General features: G+C 37.7%; 1 protein-coding gene across 1 annotated transcript in view; it reads right to left on the minus strand.

The window, feature by feature from the left end:
- The window catches only part of LOC108045102, an 88116-nt gene that overhangs the window by 51488 nt on the left and 17753 nt on the right, over nucleotides 1–18875 (minus strand). Inside the window, 1 exon segment of the mRNA XM_017124302.2 lies at nucleotides 802–1047. Within this exon segment, the coding sequence (XP_016979791.2) occupies nucleotides 802–943 (142 nt within the window). The 5' untranslated portion in view covers nucleotides 944–1047.

An 18875-nucleotide genomic window follows, 5' to 3' on the forward strand; every position in this document is an offset into this window, starting at 1 on the left:
TATACATATATCATCTTTGTGCGTGGCTTTTTGTAGCATACAATTTGGGGCACACTCTCATATACATAGACATGCTCGTACATTCAGGATTCGAGTTTTTATGGCCAAATGAGAAAATGTATGCATTCGACTTGTGTGCGAAATTGGTAACACAAAGGACCGCAAATGCCATATGGCCATATAGATGATGATCCAACATACAGCCGATATATCTCCCAGTTCGCCAGTGTTTATCTGAGTGTGTCCGCATAAATAAGCAAGCAAATGAACGTCTAATGAGGTCAGAAAACGGGGCAATGCCCATGTCCCACCCAATAAAAGTAAGTCCCCGCATGTGTGAAGATGCTTACTGCCTGGCAGAATACACTGGCAGAATCATTACCTTAGAATGCCATTTAGAAGGAACAAGAAATGAAGCAATCTTCGGCAAGCTGAAGTTTATATATCCTTGCAGCTATTACAAAAATTAAATATTCTATATTTCGATTACGTTTCAAGTATAATGAATTGTTCGATCCTATTACTATAGTAATGTTAATATTAATTAGAACGACTCTTTTGCTGATCAAGAATATATATAGAGAGACGTCTCCTTCAATTGATATTAAGCTTCCAGATAAAAGCCTTAAATGTTTTATGCCAATAATATGTAAGCATGAAAAGTATTATCTTAATGTTAGCTTAAGGTACAAAAATGTAAATGTATCAGAAGGAGCACTTAATTTTTTCAGTGCAGTAACAGTAACGCACTTTACCGCCCCTCCCCCGCATTTACGCCTTTGGCTATGTTGTGGCACTTACCGTAAACTGCTTGGCCAACAATTAGCAACATTAGCAGCGAACAGCGTGGGTCGTGGATTAACCTTTGATTTTGTTGCTGTTGCTGCTTGTGTGGCCGCGGCTGTGGTTGTTGTGCGCTGCCAGTGCTTCTTCTTCTTCGCATTTTGCTTGAGGATTGCCAGCTTCAGTCTTATTGTCTCCGTCCCTCTCTAGCCCGCTCGCGCCCTCTCTTTCTCTATTTTCGCAGTAAGAGTGCTTCACACGTAACTGTAAAATATTGTTAAGAAGAAGAATGCCAAGGATAAGTCCAGGATCGAGAACATGAACAAGAAACAATATAAACACAGCTATGCACAAAATAATAGGGGTGGTGACAAGGAAATTCAAGGAAAAACTGGTATTCTGTAAGTACATCTGTTTGGGCCAGACAATTACAATTTTTTTAATGGACACATTTTCAATTTATTTTTCCCAATTCAACATTTAATTTATTGATTCTTATTTGCAAAATAAAATGTTTTATTATTTTTTAAAATAAAATGTAATTTGTTCATATGTAAGAAAATAATAGTAATCAAGAAGAATTCTTTAATGAGGTTTTCCCAATTACATTTTTTTTCCTTAGTGCTATTGTTTTGACCATGACTATACCAGAAGCAACATAACGGAAATCCAATTGAAGCGAATGTAAGACAATTGCTCGAGTTTGTTCAAACAATTTTGCGCTCCTTTCGTCGCGCGAACAAATGAGTTTTTCCTCAAATTGAGTTTTCGCCGCTGGCAAAATGTCAGCACCAAAATAAATGATAATCCCATCAAGTGCTGGCAAATTGCAGACAAGTATATTGCAATTTGTTTGGAATTTGGTGAAGGATTATTAAGAAAGGCAGGAAACAAGGGTTTTGAAAGAGATTTTGAAAATTAAATTATTTAGCCGAAGTCCGTTGAGCCAGTTGCTTAAAATTAAAATGTTCTTTACCGTATAAATGAGCTTTATAGGTCTTAATATATTTGATAATGACATACTTCTTTGGGATTAGTAAAAATTGTTTCAAATGGAAAACAATTAAAGGCTGTTGTTCTGTTCTTTAAAATCAATAAAATATATAGTTAATTTTTGGTTATTTTTTTTTGTACACAATCAAGTTAAAATCAATGTATGTGACTTACTCAACAAATTTGTAATAACTTTTTTATTTAAGAGTACTAAAAAAGCATGCATGTGAAATTGATTGACTATTATTTTCATTTACTTTTTCTTTGAAAAGGGTGGAAAAGAAAGTTTTAAATTGTAAATTTAAGACTTTGAAAATATTTTCCTTGCCACAAATATTTTCTCCTGTCGCTGACGTCGTTTGATGAAAGTGAAATCTTGGAAAACATGAAAGGAGGACAGCCTGCACACTTTCACATATTTTTTTCATTTTTTCGGGGCCTTCGACTGCACCTGACTGACCCAAATGTGTTGGCATTTTTTTTTTTAGCGGGCTCTGCACCCCCTGGAAACCGGCCCCTCGCCACCCCTGTGGCGTCATAAAGCATGACCCAATTGAATTGTTACGCCCGGGCTAATAAAATTTTATGTGCGGCTATTATTAGGCTCTTGTGTCTGTTCGTGTCCTGCGGCACCACAACAAACAATGTCACTTTGGCTCCTTCGGCTCTCCTATTTGCACACGCAAAATACTTGCCAGAAAAATAGCGAACTCTATATTTATAGCGGATCGTGTTCATTATAGGATATTCTTTCAAATATTCCCCATTAGTTTATTTGCTTGAATCTTTAAAAATTGCTGTTTTCAATCTTTATTTATTTATGTATTATAACCAAATGCAATTGTAATAATACATTTAAATATTATTTTTCCTTATTAACTTAGTATAAAAAACTTTGATTTTATATTTCGACAATATAATATTAATTTGTTTCAATATTAGCTTTACTATGTTTGCAGTATTTTTCTTAAGATACGAAATATATGAGGACATTTACATTTACCTAAAATGAATTTTTATGGTAATATAACTGTACGATCTATCGTTTTTTTCTGTGTAATTTTATATGGCTTAAGTATGTGCTTTCACTTCTTTTTGTGGTATTATTCTGTGTATGCGACTGTTGAAATTTTATTTTGATACTACTCTGCTTTTAAGGCGAAACTAATTTGTTTCCTGTATTGGTTTTGGCGGGCTTGCAAAGGGTCGCGGCTTGCTTCAAATCGCCAGTCGCGACGGCGTCCAAAATTTATGCATAACTTTGCTCTTACCAAATCTTTGATATCCAAACGCTTTGATTACACGCCCCGCCACCCAATCGTCAATTTAGCCATTCTTTACCCCCGATTTTCCGCTTTATTCTGTGCATGTTTTTCGCATTTTTTGCGCTTCAGTTGTCTTAGGCGGTTCCTCGTGGCGTTAAGTACTCAAAAAAGCAGAAAAAACCATGCCATCCAACAAACAAATGGAATGGCAAGGAAAAATGGTGAAAACTGAGGCTACTTGAAAAGGGGAAAAAGCGAACAAAAACATCTGCCCCGCCCACACAATTTGCATGGAGGCTTCCGAGACAAAAGGGCGCTATAATCCCGAACAGGGATCACGGCCAAAAGCGGGACATTGCCCAGGACTTTCATTAGGCCAAATACAAGGGAAAAGTGTGCAATTGACGCAAATGCTTGGTGTCATTTGTGGGCGAGAAAAAGGGCTCAATTCCAACTGAATTTGCGAAAGGATTTTGCCAAACAATCGGTGGAATGTTTATTGCGGGCTCTAATTTCCTCAATAAAAGAAACGCGCACTTTTACGGCCTGAAGGAGCTCAGTTTTAAGTGTTTAGATAATAATATATTTGATATTAAGTTAAGCTTAACTTGATGGTTATTTTAAAAAGCGAAGCACAGTCTTAAATAGACTGCTATTACATTTTTAAATGTATAATTTTATAACTCAATTTTTTCTTCCAAGACTTATTTTCAGTAACCCTTTAATTTTTGTGTATCAATACGAGCATCTAAGTTCACCAAAAACATCAGAATTTACCCAGAATGCGATCAAACCGACACAGATATTGAATGAAAGTTCCAGCCTCTTGTGTTTTCAATGGCAGGCGAACAAAAACTTTTGCACCAGCGTGGAGCCAAGCCACATATGTATATTCTCATCAATTTGCCATAATTTCTGCCCCCGGAAAGCTGCCATAAAGTGTCGTAAAGTGCATTAGAGCGCACTTGGCATAACGCAGCCAACAATAAGGAATTCACAAGGAGTCGGGACTCAGGACTCGAGACTCGGAGACTGACAGGAAAAGAGCAACAGAAGTCCAAGTGTGTGTGTTTGTTTCAGTGTGTGTTTTGCATAAATATTCATGGCGGGCCGGGGGCGTGGGCCGCAGGCGGGTGCCGGGTGGCGGGGGTTCGGTGGGGGGACGGCGGCGCCCACAAGAACTGCGCCAGCGGGGCGACTAACACCTTCTGGCAAAAAGAAAAAAAAATGCGAATCGGAATGTGTAAAAGGGAGAACAAAAAGCGAGGAAAAACACAGGAGGGAAATTCCCCGCTGTCGTTGGCCGTTTTGCCATTCCTGCCCGATTTCCCATACTTTATGCCCATTTCTGATTGTTTATTAGTGCGGCAAAGTCCAAAGAGTGGGCCCCAAAAGGGGGCGTGGGGGCGTGGCCGTTGGGGGAAAGGCATTTTTAATGCCTTGGTACATTTATTGGCGTGTTTTACGCGCCATAAACTGAAATTCATAAACATTTTTTATGCACTTACATGTGTAAATGTGTTCGGTTCGCTTTTGGTTTGCCGGAATGCATCCTGGGGGGTGGGTGAGTGTAGGGTTAAGGGCTCTGCGGGTTAAGGCATGGGGCGGTGGCAGGACCAAAGGTAACATACACATATTCTTCGTCGAGGTGACGGCCTCTGCGAGTGTGCGTGTGTGTGTGTGTGTTTGTGTGTTATCCTGCATTGCGAAAATGCGGCATAAAAATTCATTTTATTGCTTACGTTTTTGTATTGTGTTTGTGCCCTGCCTTGGACAGTGGGGCATCTGGGGTTAAGGGGATCGCCTGTCTTAGGTGCAGTTCGGAATTATAAATGAGCACGTAAAGCAACATTTTTAAGCCCAGTTACCGCATTGAAAAATTTACATGGGCATAAACAAAGCACAACATTTGAGTACCCTGTGCAAGAGTATAAAACTTATAAAAAAGTTCCCATTAGAACATATTAAATATTATTTAAATTACATAGACACAAAATCACATGATTTCAATTTCAAATGATTCTAAAAGTATCTTATAATAATGTAAATATGAAAAACAAAATTCACTGTTTTGTTTTATTCATCTCATAAATAAAAATGTTTATGACAAAAATGCTAAAGTTACGAAAGTATTTAATGGCAATTGCATTTCCTATTGTATTTAAGCCTAAGAAATGCTGTTACATTGAACTACATTATAATATATGAAAAATTCAAAATTAGAATCAGGGCTAAAAACAGGATGATCATAAAATTAGGTAAATATTCCTTAACGGCAACACTAGCAAAATTTAACAAACATTAAATTAAATTGAAATACCATTTATATGGCTAGGAGTAAGTATACAACTAAATCAATTAAACTTAAGTTAACGATGTAATAGTAAAAATATAAAACAATCATTCTATCATTGCATAAACATCCAACATCATAAATATTTTTACACTTCATTGCCCCAGAAGTACCGGATATGATGGAGGATTATTTAAGCCTTTCCCTAATCGTTTTCCCGGCCTTGGGCCAGGACCTCTTTCAGGTTGCCACTTGCCAAAAATAGCGACAAGCCATAGCGACACATGACGCATACGCATACGCACATTACGCATACGCATCGTGGGCCGCTCATGCATATGCAAAGGATGCGGATGCGGATGCGGATGAGGACGAAAACGAGGCCGAAAGTGTGTGGGTACTACTGATAAGCGCATTAAGGACTCCACTGGCTTTCGCAGGCCATTCGAAATTGGCAGCACACTCCATTTGGTGTGCCATCTTGGGGTGATAATTGCGTCCGACCGAGAGTCGATAAGGTCAAAGGTGGCCGAGTGGTTCAAAGAAATTGCCAAACAATGGCCAAAGGAAAATTGGCAAGAGCCAAAAGTTCAGAGGCCGGCACCTGCACACAATTGGAAACGGAGTTATGACCGAGACAAACAAGCCAACACAGAGCGAAAAGTTATGCACGAAGTCAGCCCACAAATAATATTCGCTACTTACTAAACTTAGATTTGATTTTGATCTTACTTTTAAACCTAGTGCGACTAACCATGAAAAAATATTTTGTATTTTTATATAATTTACATAAGAATGAAATTCCCTAAAATTATACAAATTCACTCTGACACTTTTAAAATATTTTTATATGGATTCTAAATTTATTGTCGAATAATAAGAACAATTATATGATTATCGTGAATAAATATTTTATATAAAAAATTCCTTTTATGTGGAAATAGCTTATTAAGTAAGTAATGTCCTAATACGTCTGAGCAAATATTACTTAATAATGCCAAATGTGTTCTCAGTGAACAGATGGCCGGGGGAAAAGTTTTTGCCTTTGGGGAGTTTTGCGCCAACTCATGTGCCATGAAAATTGTTTTCATTTCCAATTCCAATTATTATTTTTATGTGCATTCATTGTCTGCGGGCCACGCATGATTTTATAGCCAAAGTGCTGAGTCAGCGGTGAGGGAAAAGAAAAATAGAAACACGCTCCAAGTCCACTGTACTTGATTAATTTGAACAAGTTCGAGAGGGGAGGCGCCTTTCCCCCGCTTTCCATCTCAATTACCTACTTTATATTAACAGCCCTGTTTCACTCTTGACTGGCCACCAAAGGCGGCTGCCCATCCCCGTTTCTCATGATGCCATGACTTCATGCCTCGTACGTGTCGCTGCGAGGAGCTGATGACTGGGTCCTTGGAATTGAAACAAATTCGAACATGGCCCTGGCAAAATGGCAAAAACCTGCCCCGTCACATCTACATAAAGTAACAACGGCAACAACAATTACTGGCCATGAAAGCCAAGCGAAGAATCTGTTGACATGCCCATGGAACCGAAATTAAGTGCACCGTGGGGCGAAGCTAATTAACTAGAAAGTTCTGCCAAGAAACAGTCCTAAGAATAGTGTAAAGTGTAATAAACATATTGATAAACATATAATATACATCAACCTCATGAAAAATTTCAGGTTAATTCAGTAACATAAGAGAACCCACAAAAAAGATAACTCATTCTGATATATTTTGTCTCAAAACTTAAACTTCTTCATTTCCATTATTTTCTTAATTAATAAATATTTATTTGATAAAATAATTTGACTTGAACATTATGGTAAATTCGTTCATAAACTAACTTTCGAATTAGCTAAAGTATTTAGCATTAATTTTAATAAGATTATTTTCAGGGGTTTAAATTGTAAAACAAATGTAACTGATCAATAGTTTTGCTTTCAAGAATGTTGTATGTCTGTATTAAGAAAAAATGCAGTTAATAATGATTATACGCGAGAAATCGCTTATTTTAATGCACCCAACAAATCCAAATAAAACAAATTTAAAATGAGCTGGCAAGTGGGCGTTTTTTGTGTGCTGAAGTAATCCAGAATTACCTTAATTTAAAGCTTACTTTTGAGTTAGTTAAGTCAGGCTAAGTCGCCTTAAGTCCCCTCCACAAGAGTGTGACAATTTCCAATTGGCTAGAACCAAAGTTCACCTTGAGCTATTCACACCCTCGACAGTGTTAAAGTTTTATTTGCAGGTCCTCTTCAGGCACTCCTCGACTTTTGGGCCGCACTCGAGGGCTGGGCCCTGCAACCACTGTGCGCTTAAGAGGCGTTGAAATTAGCCCGCCGCACCACCCAAAAAGCCACCCACTCCGTGGAAACCCCCTGCAAATTTTGCGCCGCCATCTTCATCTTCATTGTCGTCCTGCGACGACGACGACGGCGTTGTTCAAGTGGCGCTAGATAAATGCTAAATTCATGTCTGGCGGGCGCCCAACATTATTAGATGGGTGGTTAGGCAAGGCACTCCCCCCTCCACCCCCCACCATTCCCCCATTCCACGGCCTTGGAAACACACGCTTTAGTGCACATTAAGACTTGTTTACGAATTTGCTTCAAACACGAAATTAATTTGTAAAATTTCGAAATTTCACCAGCAAATGGGATGGTGATGGGGCAATGTAGGCACTTTAATTAGTGGCCTGCTCGTCTCCGCTTTCCATCTGCCATCAGGATTGCCCAGGACAACCGACTGATGTTGTTGCTTAGCCAGCTTGCAGAAATTCCCAGCCTCAATGGGCCAAAAGGACGATGGCATATTGGCCACGTTTCGCATTCCAGTGTCTTAATCTGATCTCTTTTCTGTTTTTTGTTTTTTCAGCACGGGACCTTTTATTTTTTTGGCACGCACTGCACTTTTATCCAATTTGTATTTCGGGCAGGCAGGCAGACGGGCGGGACAAAGGACGATTGGACGGAGCCCTCACAGGCCCAAACCTCAAAATCATGATTGATTTGATTTCATCAAAGCGATGATATTCCCGGCATTTCTCGTGTCATTTTTTCAATACTTCGTTTGTCACTCATCGCAGGAAATGCGAGGAGTCGTTCATAAATTTTGCTCAAAATCGGAGACAATCAATTTGCAACTGACAAATGCAATATGATTAAATGAATCAGTTCATATATCAAGCTCCTGTTAGACAGTGTAATAAATATGTCAGCCGCTGTGGCCTCCTTACAAATGAATATCTGGGTATATATTTTTGTTTCTGTCTGTTTCCTTGGCTCCTGCTGAATTTGTGATTTCCTTCGACTTTGTCTTGCTGTATTTTATTTTATTTTTCCTGTTCTAGCCGAGGGCTTTCTTCGCTTTGATTTGCTGCCTCTCAGCTTTTGCTGGCTTGCCACTGACTTAAGCTAAATTTTTTATAGGAGCGAGCAAACGCCCCAAAAACAAAAAAACAACAACAACCAAAGCCAGTCAAGTTGCAAAGCTCAAAAGGCAACATCAAGAAAGGATAACAAGTTGGGTGCAAAAGGGGGCAGAGTCTGTCAAAGTTTGAAGGGGTAATCTCAATATGTTGAAAACGTTTGCTTTTTGATTATAAGTTAGCAAAATGCATATGCATGAGCATTCACAATCAACGGAACACAAGAACACAAATTTAATAGTTGTAACTATTAAGCCAGATTAACGAAATAAAGCAAAGATATAAGTATAAAATGTTTCTTAATTATATTGCTATTTACTGCCGATGGCCATAAACACCAAAATGTTGTATGGTTGGTGCTATAAATCTAAATAAAATCATGGAAACTGTTCTAGCCTTTGTATATTTTCTTCACAGTGAAATTTATAATACAAATATTACCTATTCAAGCGTAAAATTATATGCTTTTACAAATAAAGCGAAAATCTTGATGCAAACTTATGGCTGACTCATATATTTTTTTTTTTTTGCATTTCAAAGCTGAACTAACAATATTTGTGAATTGATTAGTAAATCCCTCAGGCGGATACTTAAGTCAAGACCAATTATATTTGCTCTATGTTAAACAAACATTTTCCTACAAAATTTCCACAACAGCTCAAAGAGAAGGAAAAGCATTTCATAAAAGAAATTACTTTTCTGCACACTTGTTTTTGAATATATATTCATAAATACATACCAGTTGGTCCAACTTTTTGCTTATTATGCTTGGCATAAAGAATCCGTATATTTATGTATGTGCCGGGAGTGCATGCATACATATTGATATTATATACAAAAGTACGCATATATGCTACAGTGATTGGCAATATTTTAGGAACGAGAGTATTTTTTTTCTGAGATTAGATTTTAATAAATTTATAATTCCTAAAAATAATAGCTTATTTATTTTGTTGGTCAATTTTCTGGTATTATATTTTTCAAATTTTAAATATGTTCTATATATTTCGATTTCTAAGGTAAAACGGATTTTAAGAATAAAAAATGCTTTAGTTTGGGAAATATATTTAAACCAAAGAATATTTACTGATTATAAACAAGAGACTCTTCTTTGAAACAATTGCATGCTTAATTTCAAAGGGATGTACAAATCTAAGCCAAAAAGAATAATTTAAGAATCATACAATGATTATCTTCTTTAAACAGTAAGTTTGAATTAGTGTCAAGCATTCAAATTTAACGACCAACACATATTATGTTCTATAAATCCACGATGCATAGGTTATATTTGTTCAACTTTAATGCTATTTTTTAGGCCACAGCTGTGTATTTATAGTTGGCTTGGTGGCTGAGCACTTGGTTCGAGTTTTCGGCTAATTCAGGCGTCTTGGCACGCCGAATGCTTCATTAAAACCAAATGCGGGGACGGGGAACTGGGGGATGAAGTGAGCGGGTTCTTGGGGGTTAGAGTCTTTAAAGCCTCGCCAGCCATTTATCAACTGATAGCCAAGTTCTGCGTGTGCCAAGCATAAAAACTAACTTCTAGCTACTTAAAGAGAACTTAAAAACATGAAACAACTCCCAAGTGAGCTGCTTTCCCCGACGAAGCGAAAAAGGCGACAGGACGCGAAAGAGACAGCACCATTGACATGGGGACTGTTTTTGGGCGGCAAAGTTTCTGTTTGAGTAAATACTACAACAGATACATACACTTAAAAAAATGTATTCATATACAGCTAAATATTTCAAAAAATATATCTTTAATTAGAGTATCGTAAAGAGGAAACTGATTTAGTTAAATACAACGGTAATGTATAGTTTTAAATCCATAATAAATTATAGACTTATGTTGGTGTCCAAAATGCTGTGGTTAAATAAAAAAGTTATGAGAAGACCTTAATTTGTTATTATTTGTAATGTTTAACCAAACTGTTCTGAAACACTTAAATAACAATTATTGGAGAACAAACCCTTTTAATAACCCTAATAAAATTGGTGTATAAAATTTGTCGGTAAGTAACATTTAAAGTCTGAATGTAAGGAACTGCCACACCAGGTACTGGGGTTTTCCCCAGTGGGATAACTTGGAAAGTGGAGGGGAAGCAGAAAAAAACCGGAGGAGGGTATTGGGAACTCCCGGTTTCGGGGCAGCCTTCGTGGACACGATGAACGTTTCTAAATTCAATTTGCAAAAGTTGAAAGCTAATGACGACGCCCGAAACTAAGTGGCCACTTGATTTGGCATAGATGCCAGAAATAACCACCAACCCCGTTGGAAAACCCTTTCCTTTTCAACGTTCCCGGGAAATGTTCTCTGCTGCGCATTTCCGGCTAAGTGCAGGTTTAAACTTGTCAAACGGCGGCGATCCAAATGTCAGTCGTGGGTGAACAAACCCTTAACCCCATCCCCATAGTATTTCCCCTCCACTCCGCTCACATTTTCCATTTCCTCACTTTCCACCCACCATCAATTTCTTACTCGCTGCCTTTTAATAAATGATTTCGCTGCGAGCAGAAGAGCCCGCTGAATTGTTGGCCCTCAACTATCCATTCCGCCCACACACACCCTCAATCACCTGCATGACATTTGCAAAAGTTTTTACCTCTCGCTTTTTCCGCTCGACTGAAATATGAAGTTCTGCCAATAATTTTTGGCTGTAAGCGAAAACTGCACTCGGTGACACAGCAGAAGCTCAAGGGATACTGTCCAGTAATGGCCATAATGGAAACAGAAATAAAAGTAATAGTAGCTGGAACAACAATCGGAGCAGCCGGGTATAAAGTTAAAGTAGCTTTTGAAACTAACGGACATAATAGCAGAAATAATAGGGACGGTATTACAGGTAAAAATAAATAATGACGTCTAAATATTTTGAAATCAGTTCAATTCATTAAGGGGCCAGTTTTAGTATCTCACAAATCATTTGCAAAAAATGGTATAGTATAAAGGTTTCCCGTTCAATAAGAAGCTGTCAGTTTTCGCAGGCAGAGCTTTTAATTATCACATTAACTAAATAACGACCTCTAAATATTTTGAAACAATAATTAATAAGAAGTTTCCTTTTAACATTTTTAGAATCAGTTCAATTCATTAAAGGGCTCTTGCAGTTCCAAATTAAATAGAAAATACTTAAACCAGTTTTAGTATCTTACAAATCATTTGCAAAAATGGTATAGTATACAGGTTTTTCCGTTCAGTAAGAAGCTGTCGGCTTTTGCAGGCAGAGCTTTTAATTATCACATTAACTGACTCTTCAGTTTTCCGCATTTTTTTTTGCCTCTCGAAGCCCTTGAAATTCTTTGAACATGGTAAAATTACCCATAATTGTCAACGCTTTTTGCAGCCCGTACTCTGGGTCCTTTTTTTGGTCCTTTTCGTTCATCATGTCGTTGGGATCTTCATAACCACTTTGGGTGACTTTTGTTCCGAGTCAACAGCATGGAATGGTTGCAGTGTGAAAAATTCATTTAAGCAGTCGCTAAACTCCGGCATCATATATCATCCTGGACAGAGGAGAAACCAGGACCACAAAACGAAAGGACGACAGGCAGGCAGGACGACAGGACGAGAAGCAGACCAAGGCAAAGGAATGGCGAAATTGGCAAGGAGCCCGCAGAATCGAGGAGGACGAGCAGGGTCCATTCCTGGCTATATACTTGCGGCCACGCTCGGCGCGCCTAGTTCATAAATCATTAGGCTCGATTGTCTGGCTAACACGCTCTGGCCCTACTTCTCTCCCACTACACTAAGAGAAAAACCCCATAAGGCACTTTTTGGCCAGAATTCAAAATGGGAGATGCAATCCAAAACAAAAATAAGAAATAATTCCTTCAACTGTTATTTTAAGATATTTCGGAACAGACACCAAAAGTCATGATTTGGATAAACTAATTTTTAAATCTGATGCTGAGCAAAATCATTTTAAATAAATAATTTGAATTACCCTATACTAATGTACCTTCAGGGTTTTTTTTATTTCTAAAATGAAAAAAACTAATCTAATATTAAATATGTTTCAGAGACAAGTGTTTTAATTATCATTTAAAAATACATATTTAAAAACAAAGTATGAAATACATATTTATTACGAGTAATGAAATATAAATTATAAATATATTTAAATAATTTTATTTGTTAACAAATAGCATTTTAGTTTGAGAAATGGCGAATTATTCTTACGAACTTTCAATATAATTTTTAAATTGTGTACCATATTTGTTCTTGCTGTACTCCTCGTGCTGGCCTGGCACACACTAAATTAATAAAGCATTTTGCTATCTCCCACAGTCCCATGCCCGACCACAAAAAAAAAACCGAGGAAGCAGAATCCAAAGTAATAAGAAAGGTAAGCCCCAAAAAGTGCAGCTTCAAAAAAAAGATAATAAGCAATGAATTATCCTACACGCAACGAATTTCAAAATCAACCTGAACTACAGCCACCCTTACGTACAGATACAGCTATATCCCCGACTTCATATGTAGATGTATGTGTCCTTTGGAATTTATCGCACGTTACGGCTGATGCTGAGAGTTGTAATTTTTCATGAACAACCGGGGGAACACGCAAGTAGAAAACGCTGAGCGAGATGAAGATGGAGGGGCGCAGGAATTCAGGACTCACGGGGGGGCGGGGATGGCTAAGGACAGGGAGCTGGAGATGGAGATGGAGCGACAGTGCCTCACATGACTGACAAACGATCCAAGGCAAAGTGACGCCAGTCAGCCACCAGACACAGATTTACAAAGCACGTTTTCTAAAGGATATCGGAGGATAGGGGATGACGAAACAGCAATATTACTATTCAATATGTTTGTATATTATCTCTTTCACAAAAAAATCGAAAAACATTTTGTCGTTCCAGTTATCCAATTTTTGGGGAATGCAAAAGTAGACCTGCTTTTGTTCAAGAAAATTGATAGCTCCGATTTATTAATATTAATTCTTTGGGCATCTTTTCATTTTTCTATAGCTTTTAGCATTGAATAAATGTCAAAAAACTTAGGCATAAGCCATTTCCATGGCTTAAATCCCTACCAAATCTCCGCTGACACTTTGGTCGCCTTTTCGCATATGTAAGCAAAACAGGTGCGTTAGTAAGTGTTCGCACGTGTCTGTGTGGCTGTGTGTGACGACAACAAACTTCATGAAAAGGATAAGCTGAGCGAACAACTCCACACGCGCGCACATAATGCAAGATTAATTTCTGATGTCGTTATAAATAAAAGCCCGAGTATTTTATAGCCACCCCCAGCTGAGTAAAAAAAAGGCAAGAGCAGAATCCCCTCTGCCAAAAGTCCGACGGAATTTGTTAGGATCGGACTCACACATGCATAGAAGAGTTAGGTAATATGGGGCGTATACGCAATGCCAATGGACAGCATGCAAAATGGACGGCAAACCGAAACCAAAGTCAACCGTCCACAAGAATAATGTTACATTTTATTTCTCCCGACAGTAATTCGCGGACGAAACGGTTTTTGTTCACATAATCGGATTTGCACACACGGTTTTTGGCCAACGGAAAAAGATGGCCAAGAGCAAGCGGGATGGTGCTAGTCATCAAATATTCCGCCAAATGACAAAACACATTTAAACGCGTTTTATTCCATTGTCTTTGGCACACGCCGGTCGTTCTGGGCCATTTCTGGAAATGGTTAACTAAGGAATGCATAATTGGTTTATTAAGGCAAATGGTCATAAACTAGAGACCTTCAGTCACATTTTCGGTCCATTCGAAAACCTCATTTAAACACAAATTGAATGCAATAAAAAGCAGACGCTTATTAAATTCACTCAGAGATTTTTTAAAGCACTAAAGCACAAGCTAAGGTTGATTAAAATTTATTTTAATTTTATTTCCCATTATTTTTTTAAGGGAAATATTCTACAAAAAAATAAAATTTAAGGCAATAATAAATTTGAATTTGTATTACCTCAAACAACAAAATTTATTGTACAAATAACATTTTTTCTGACAGGTTACCATCTGTCATAATACTTTTGTAACGAGTGGGAATATTCCCTTCTATGTAGCCAATAAAAGCGACTCGTTCAAAACATCATCAAAATTAGTTTCTAAACAAGCTGTAATAATCTTCACATTGCGAAACAATTGGCTAATCAAATTGATACCGGCAAAGATAAACCCATTAAAAACGGTGCAGTTCTGGTCGGGTTATGATCAAGCAAATGTTCGGATTTGAGGGTAGAGTATTTGCCACCAATCTGCTTCCATTTTCCGATTTTGCCATTGGCCAAAACAATTTTAAAGTCCGCTCTTGCCGGGCATTAAAAATTAAAAGCTACACACAAAATATAATTCCCACGAACGGCGGCTGGAAAATCCAATGAATTTTCAAATATATTGAAATGTGCGGTCAGTTTATGGAGGAACTGGGGGGTTGGGATGTGTGCATATTTGGCGGCTGATAAACCGTTTGTCTGGGCAATTACAAATGCATAAATGAATATGCTGCTGCGAGTTACAAGCAACAATTTTTCATGCCGCATTTACAAATTATTATCCCAGACACCCACACATACATACATGCCCACATATGTGTGTATGAAGGCTAATCAAATTTTCCAGGTGCAAACTGGATTGGGTGTAGTGCACATATCCCCATTCAATTAGCCAGAGTGTGGATATACATCAATGTTCCGAGCTGGCCCAACTTTCTCCGCCTTTCTCCCACCCTTTCTCCGCCTTTCTCCCACCCTTTCTCCTCCTTTCTCCAACTCGGCCCCTTCGCTGTCTAGCCTCTTAAGTGGGTTGATGAACTGAAATGAGCGACACAACGAGAAGAGTTAACAGAGAGAACAATTTTCGATTCCCTGTTTTCCTTATAAGCAATTTGGGTTACTTAAAAATAAGAAAAATATTGATTTTTGAAACTATTTCTAATAAAAATTGAATAAAGTCCCTTCAGTAAGAATAATTACATTGATATACAAACCTTTAATCAAAGCTTGTCAGTTTTCTAGAAACCGCGTTCTAAAATCAAAATAGGTTTATTAATATACCTTTTATCGTTATATACAATCGAACTAAAACCGAATTCCCAATTGAGTCCCTTTATTTTCTCAGTGTTCAGGAGTAACGGGGAAAAAGAAGGCTGAAGCGGTGGGGGGGGATCACCTGATGACCTGTAAGGCATATTCAGCACTTTTGGCCCATTGTCCGGTTCTCTACCTCATTCTCCCCTCTATAAACCTGTCCGGTCGTCTGGATGGAAGGACAATGTATTAAGCTTCTTCTTGGTCCTCGGCTAGCTATTCATTTTAATGTCCTTGTTGGTGTTGTTGTTTGCTTGCCTCTTAGTCCTTCTAATTGTTGCCTTTTTTTGTTGCATTTCTCAATTTGTTTGCACACTTATCACATGAAGTTGTTGCTCTCCCGACTTTGCCACCCAAAAATTGGTTGAACAGTAGCTTTCATTAGATGGCCAAGACCCTTCTGAAGGCACTTTAATTGAATGAGTCTGATGAATAACTTAGGAACATCATCGACTCAATCTGAGAACTCCAGTCTCCAATTTCTAGAGTTGTGTACACTTTGGACAAAGACTTGAGTTTAAATAAAATTTGTTAATTGTACCAAGCAGTAAGCACTCTAAACACAAACAAAATAAGTTATTTTTTTTAGAAATATATATCCTAAGCCGCACTAAATGTTAAACACTACATTTTCGTGGCTTAACACACTACATATCCAAGTTGTTTATACAATATGTTAACGCTTTTTAACTCCCATAAATTTGTACTCTTCCGAAAAATAACATATATCACATAAAACCAACAACATTTTGAGCAGCAACGAAAACTTCGGCCAAACCAAACTCTTCAAACTAGTCAAAAAAAAAAAAAAAAGAAAAACATAAACAAAAAAAAAACTTAGAGAGCGAGAAGTGCTCATGACAACATTTTCGGCGCTTAGTCACGCACGAAACTTTGTTCGAATAATATTATCTAAAGAGGGAAAAAATAAAATAAAAACTAAGAAAAACAGATACTCAAAACGCCCACGCTCCACGCCCACACGCTTAACAATTCAATTTGGGCGCCATAAAAAATGGCAGATGCGGCGGGGCGAGATGTAGATAAACTTGGTACAAAGAAGCCAACAGATAAAAACTCAATAGAGTCCGAATTTGTTTTGGGTTTTCCCCAAACTTGCCAGTGTGTGTGTGTGTGGTCCATTTTATTTATTCAGCTTTGTTTTTGGTAGTGTGCGAGAGTGCAGCAAATCGTTGCAAGTACCGCCAATCCAGTCCGTTTAAGTTTAATCCCTTTTTCTGCCCGCTGCCCAAAAAGTTTAATTGTTCGCCCTGGACTTTGAAAAACCACCAAAAACCCCACCCCCAAGCCACCCAAGTCCACCCACTTTACACACTTCATTCCAGCGCTTTGTTGCTGCGATTGCAACATTTCAAGAAAGAGGCAAAACCCAAAACAAATTTCAAACAAAACGTGCAACACAAATAAATAAAATTGAGCCAAACCAAGTAACGGCAGCAAAATCAAATAACATAAAATATATGAAATAAAATAGGAGCACACACAATAGGTATACATATAAATAAAAAAAGGAAACAAATGCAAAATACATTCCCGAAGTTGAGGTGTACGCGTGATCGGCTAAAAAATGTAAGTCACTCACGGCTATCGAAATCAGAGAACTCACAAGAACATTTGTAATACATGCACTTACTTTTCCCCATAATCTTATCTTTTACATGCCTGTTTCGGTCATAAACATGGTATAAACATTAGTATTAATTACATTAACGAAGCGTGCATTTCGCAAGTTCACATAAACTATGAAAACGGTTAGGTTCAGTTTGGGGGAAATTAATGTTGCCATTAATTTGACGAAATTATGAATGCCTACATTTGTCATAAGAAAACCATCGTGATGTTTCGTGACACGATCGCATCACTTGTTAAATGCTGGAAAATTTGCATGCAAAAACGCGATGGCGACGTGGAAAAATGGAAAAGCTGCCACACGACAGCAACAACAACTGAGGCAAAGGAACAACTGCAATTATTCAACAATTTGCAAGGCTTGCTGGTGCAAAAAGGGGGGCGTGGCTGGGGCAGCGCCTGCAGGTGGGCGGCAAACGGGAGTGGGAGTGGCCGGCCTGAAAGAAAAGTTCTCTTCAAACTTTTGCCACACAAAAGTGTACTCGAAATGTATGTACAGACATTAGACATACCTATATATATATTTATAGAAAAAATAATATTTTCTTTACGTTTTTTTTTTTTTGCTATTGTTGCGTTTGTTTTTATGGCAATTTTAAGCGAAACTTTGGACGAACTCTTTGTTGCCAATAATAAATAATAATAGCATAGGAAAATTGCGTCAGGAGACAAATTGAAGTACAAGAAAAGAAGTAAAAGAGAAGCTCAAAAGCTATTTCAAGAAAAGTTTATTGGACCATGACATTTTAAGGAAAACAGGAATTGTGTAATTAAGTCCCATCGAAAAGGTGAGCCAGTCAACCAAGAGCCACCATGTTTTTTCAGTGTAAAAGTATCCACGATTTGTTGGGACTTAATAAATTCCAAACAATTTGAAGAGCTTCACAAAACAAATTTATATTTATTATGAGCTACATTGTGCTACATCGGATTTACATGCTTCAATAAAATGTAAAAGTCCCTCCAAAATTTAGTTTATTGTTCTTTTTTTCAATAGCAACATAACAATTATTTAAGCACTTACTTTTAATTAGATATGATAAATTGGTATGCATTAAAAACGGAAACAATACTATTAAATACTACAATAATAAAATATATTTGATATAAATTGTTTTATTTTCGAAATGTAATAAATTGATGTTGATTTATGCTGAATTGATAGCACATGAACGTTTTTTACTTGAGTGAATATGTCGCAGAGCCCGCCAGTGTTCGTTACTCATTTTGTGGATCGCCTTAACCCACTATTGTCTGTTCGGCTCAGTAAATCCGTAGTTCTCACGCCCCACCCCCTGATTTTAACCCAAACACGGTCCTCACGTCCCACAGTTTGTTCCCTGTCCAGGTCTGTCGTGTTTACAGATTTTTTCGGTTTTCTCCCGTTTTTTTTTTTTGTTGCCG

This window comes from Drosophila rhopaloa, unplaced genomic scaffold (genome assembly GCF_018152115.1).
Source record: "Drosophila rhopaloa isolate 14029-0021.01 unplaced genomic scaffold, ASM1815211v1 contig_3, whole genome shotgun sequence".
Classification (NCBI taxonomy): domain Eukaryota; kingdom Metazoa; phylum Arthropoda; class Insecta; order Diptera; family Drosophilidae; genus Drosophila; species Drosophila rhopaloa.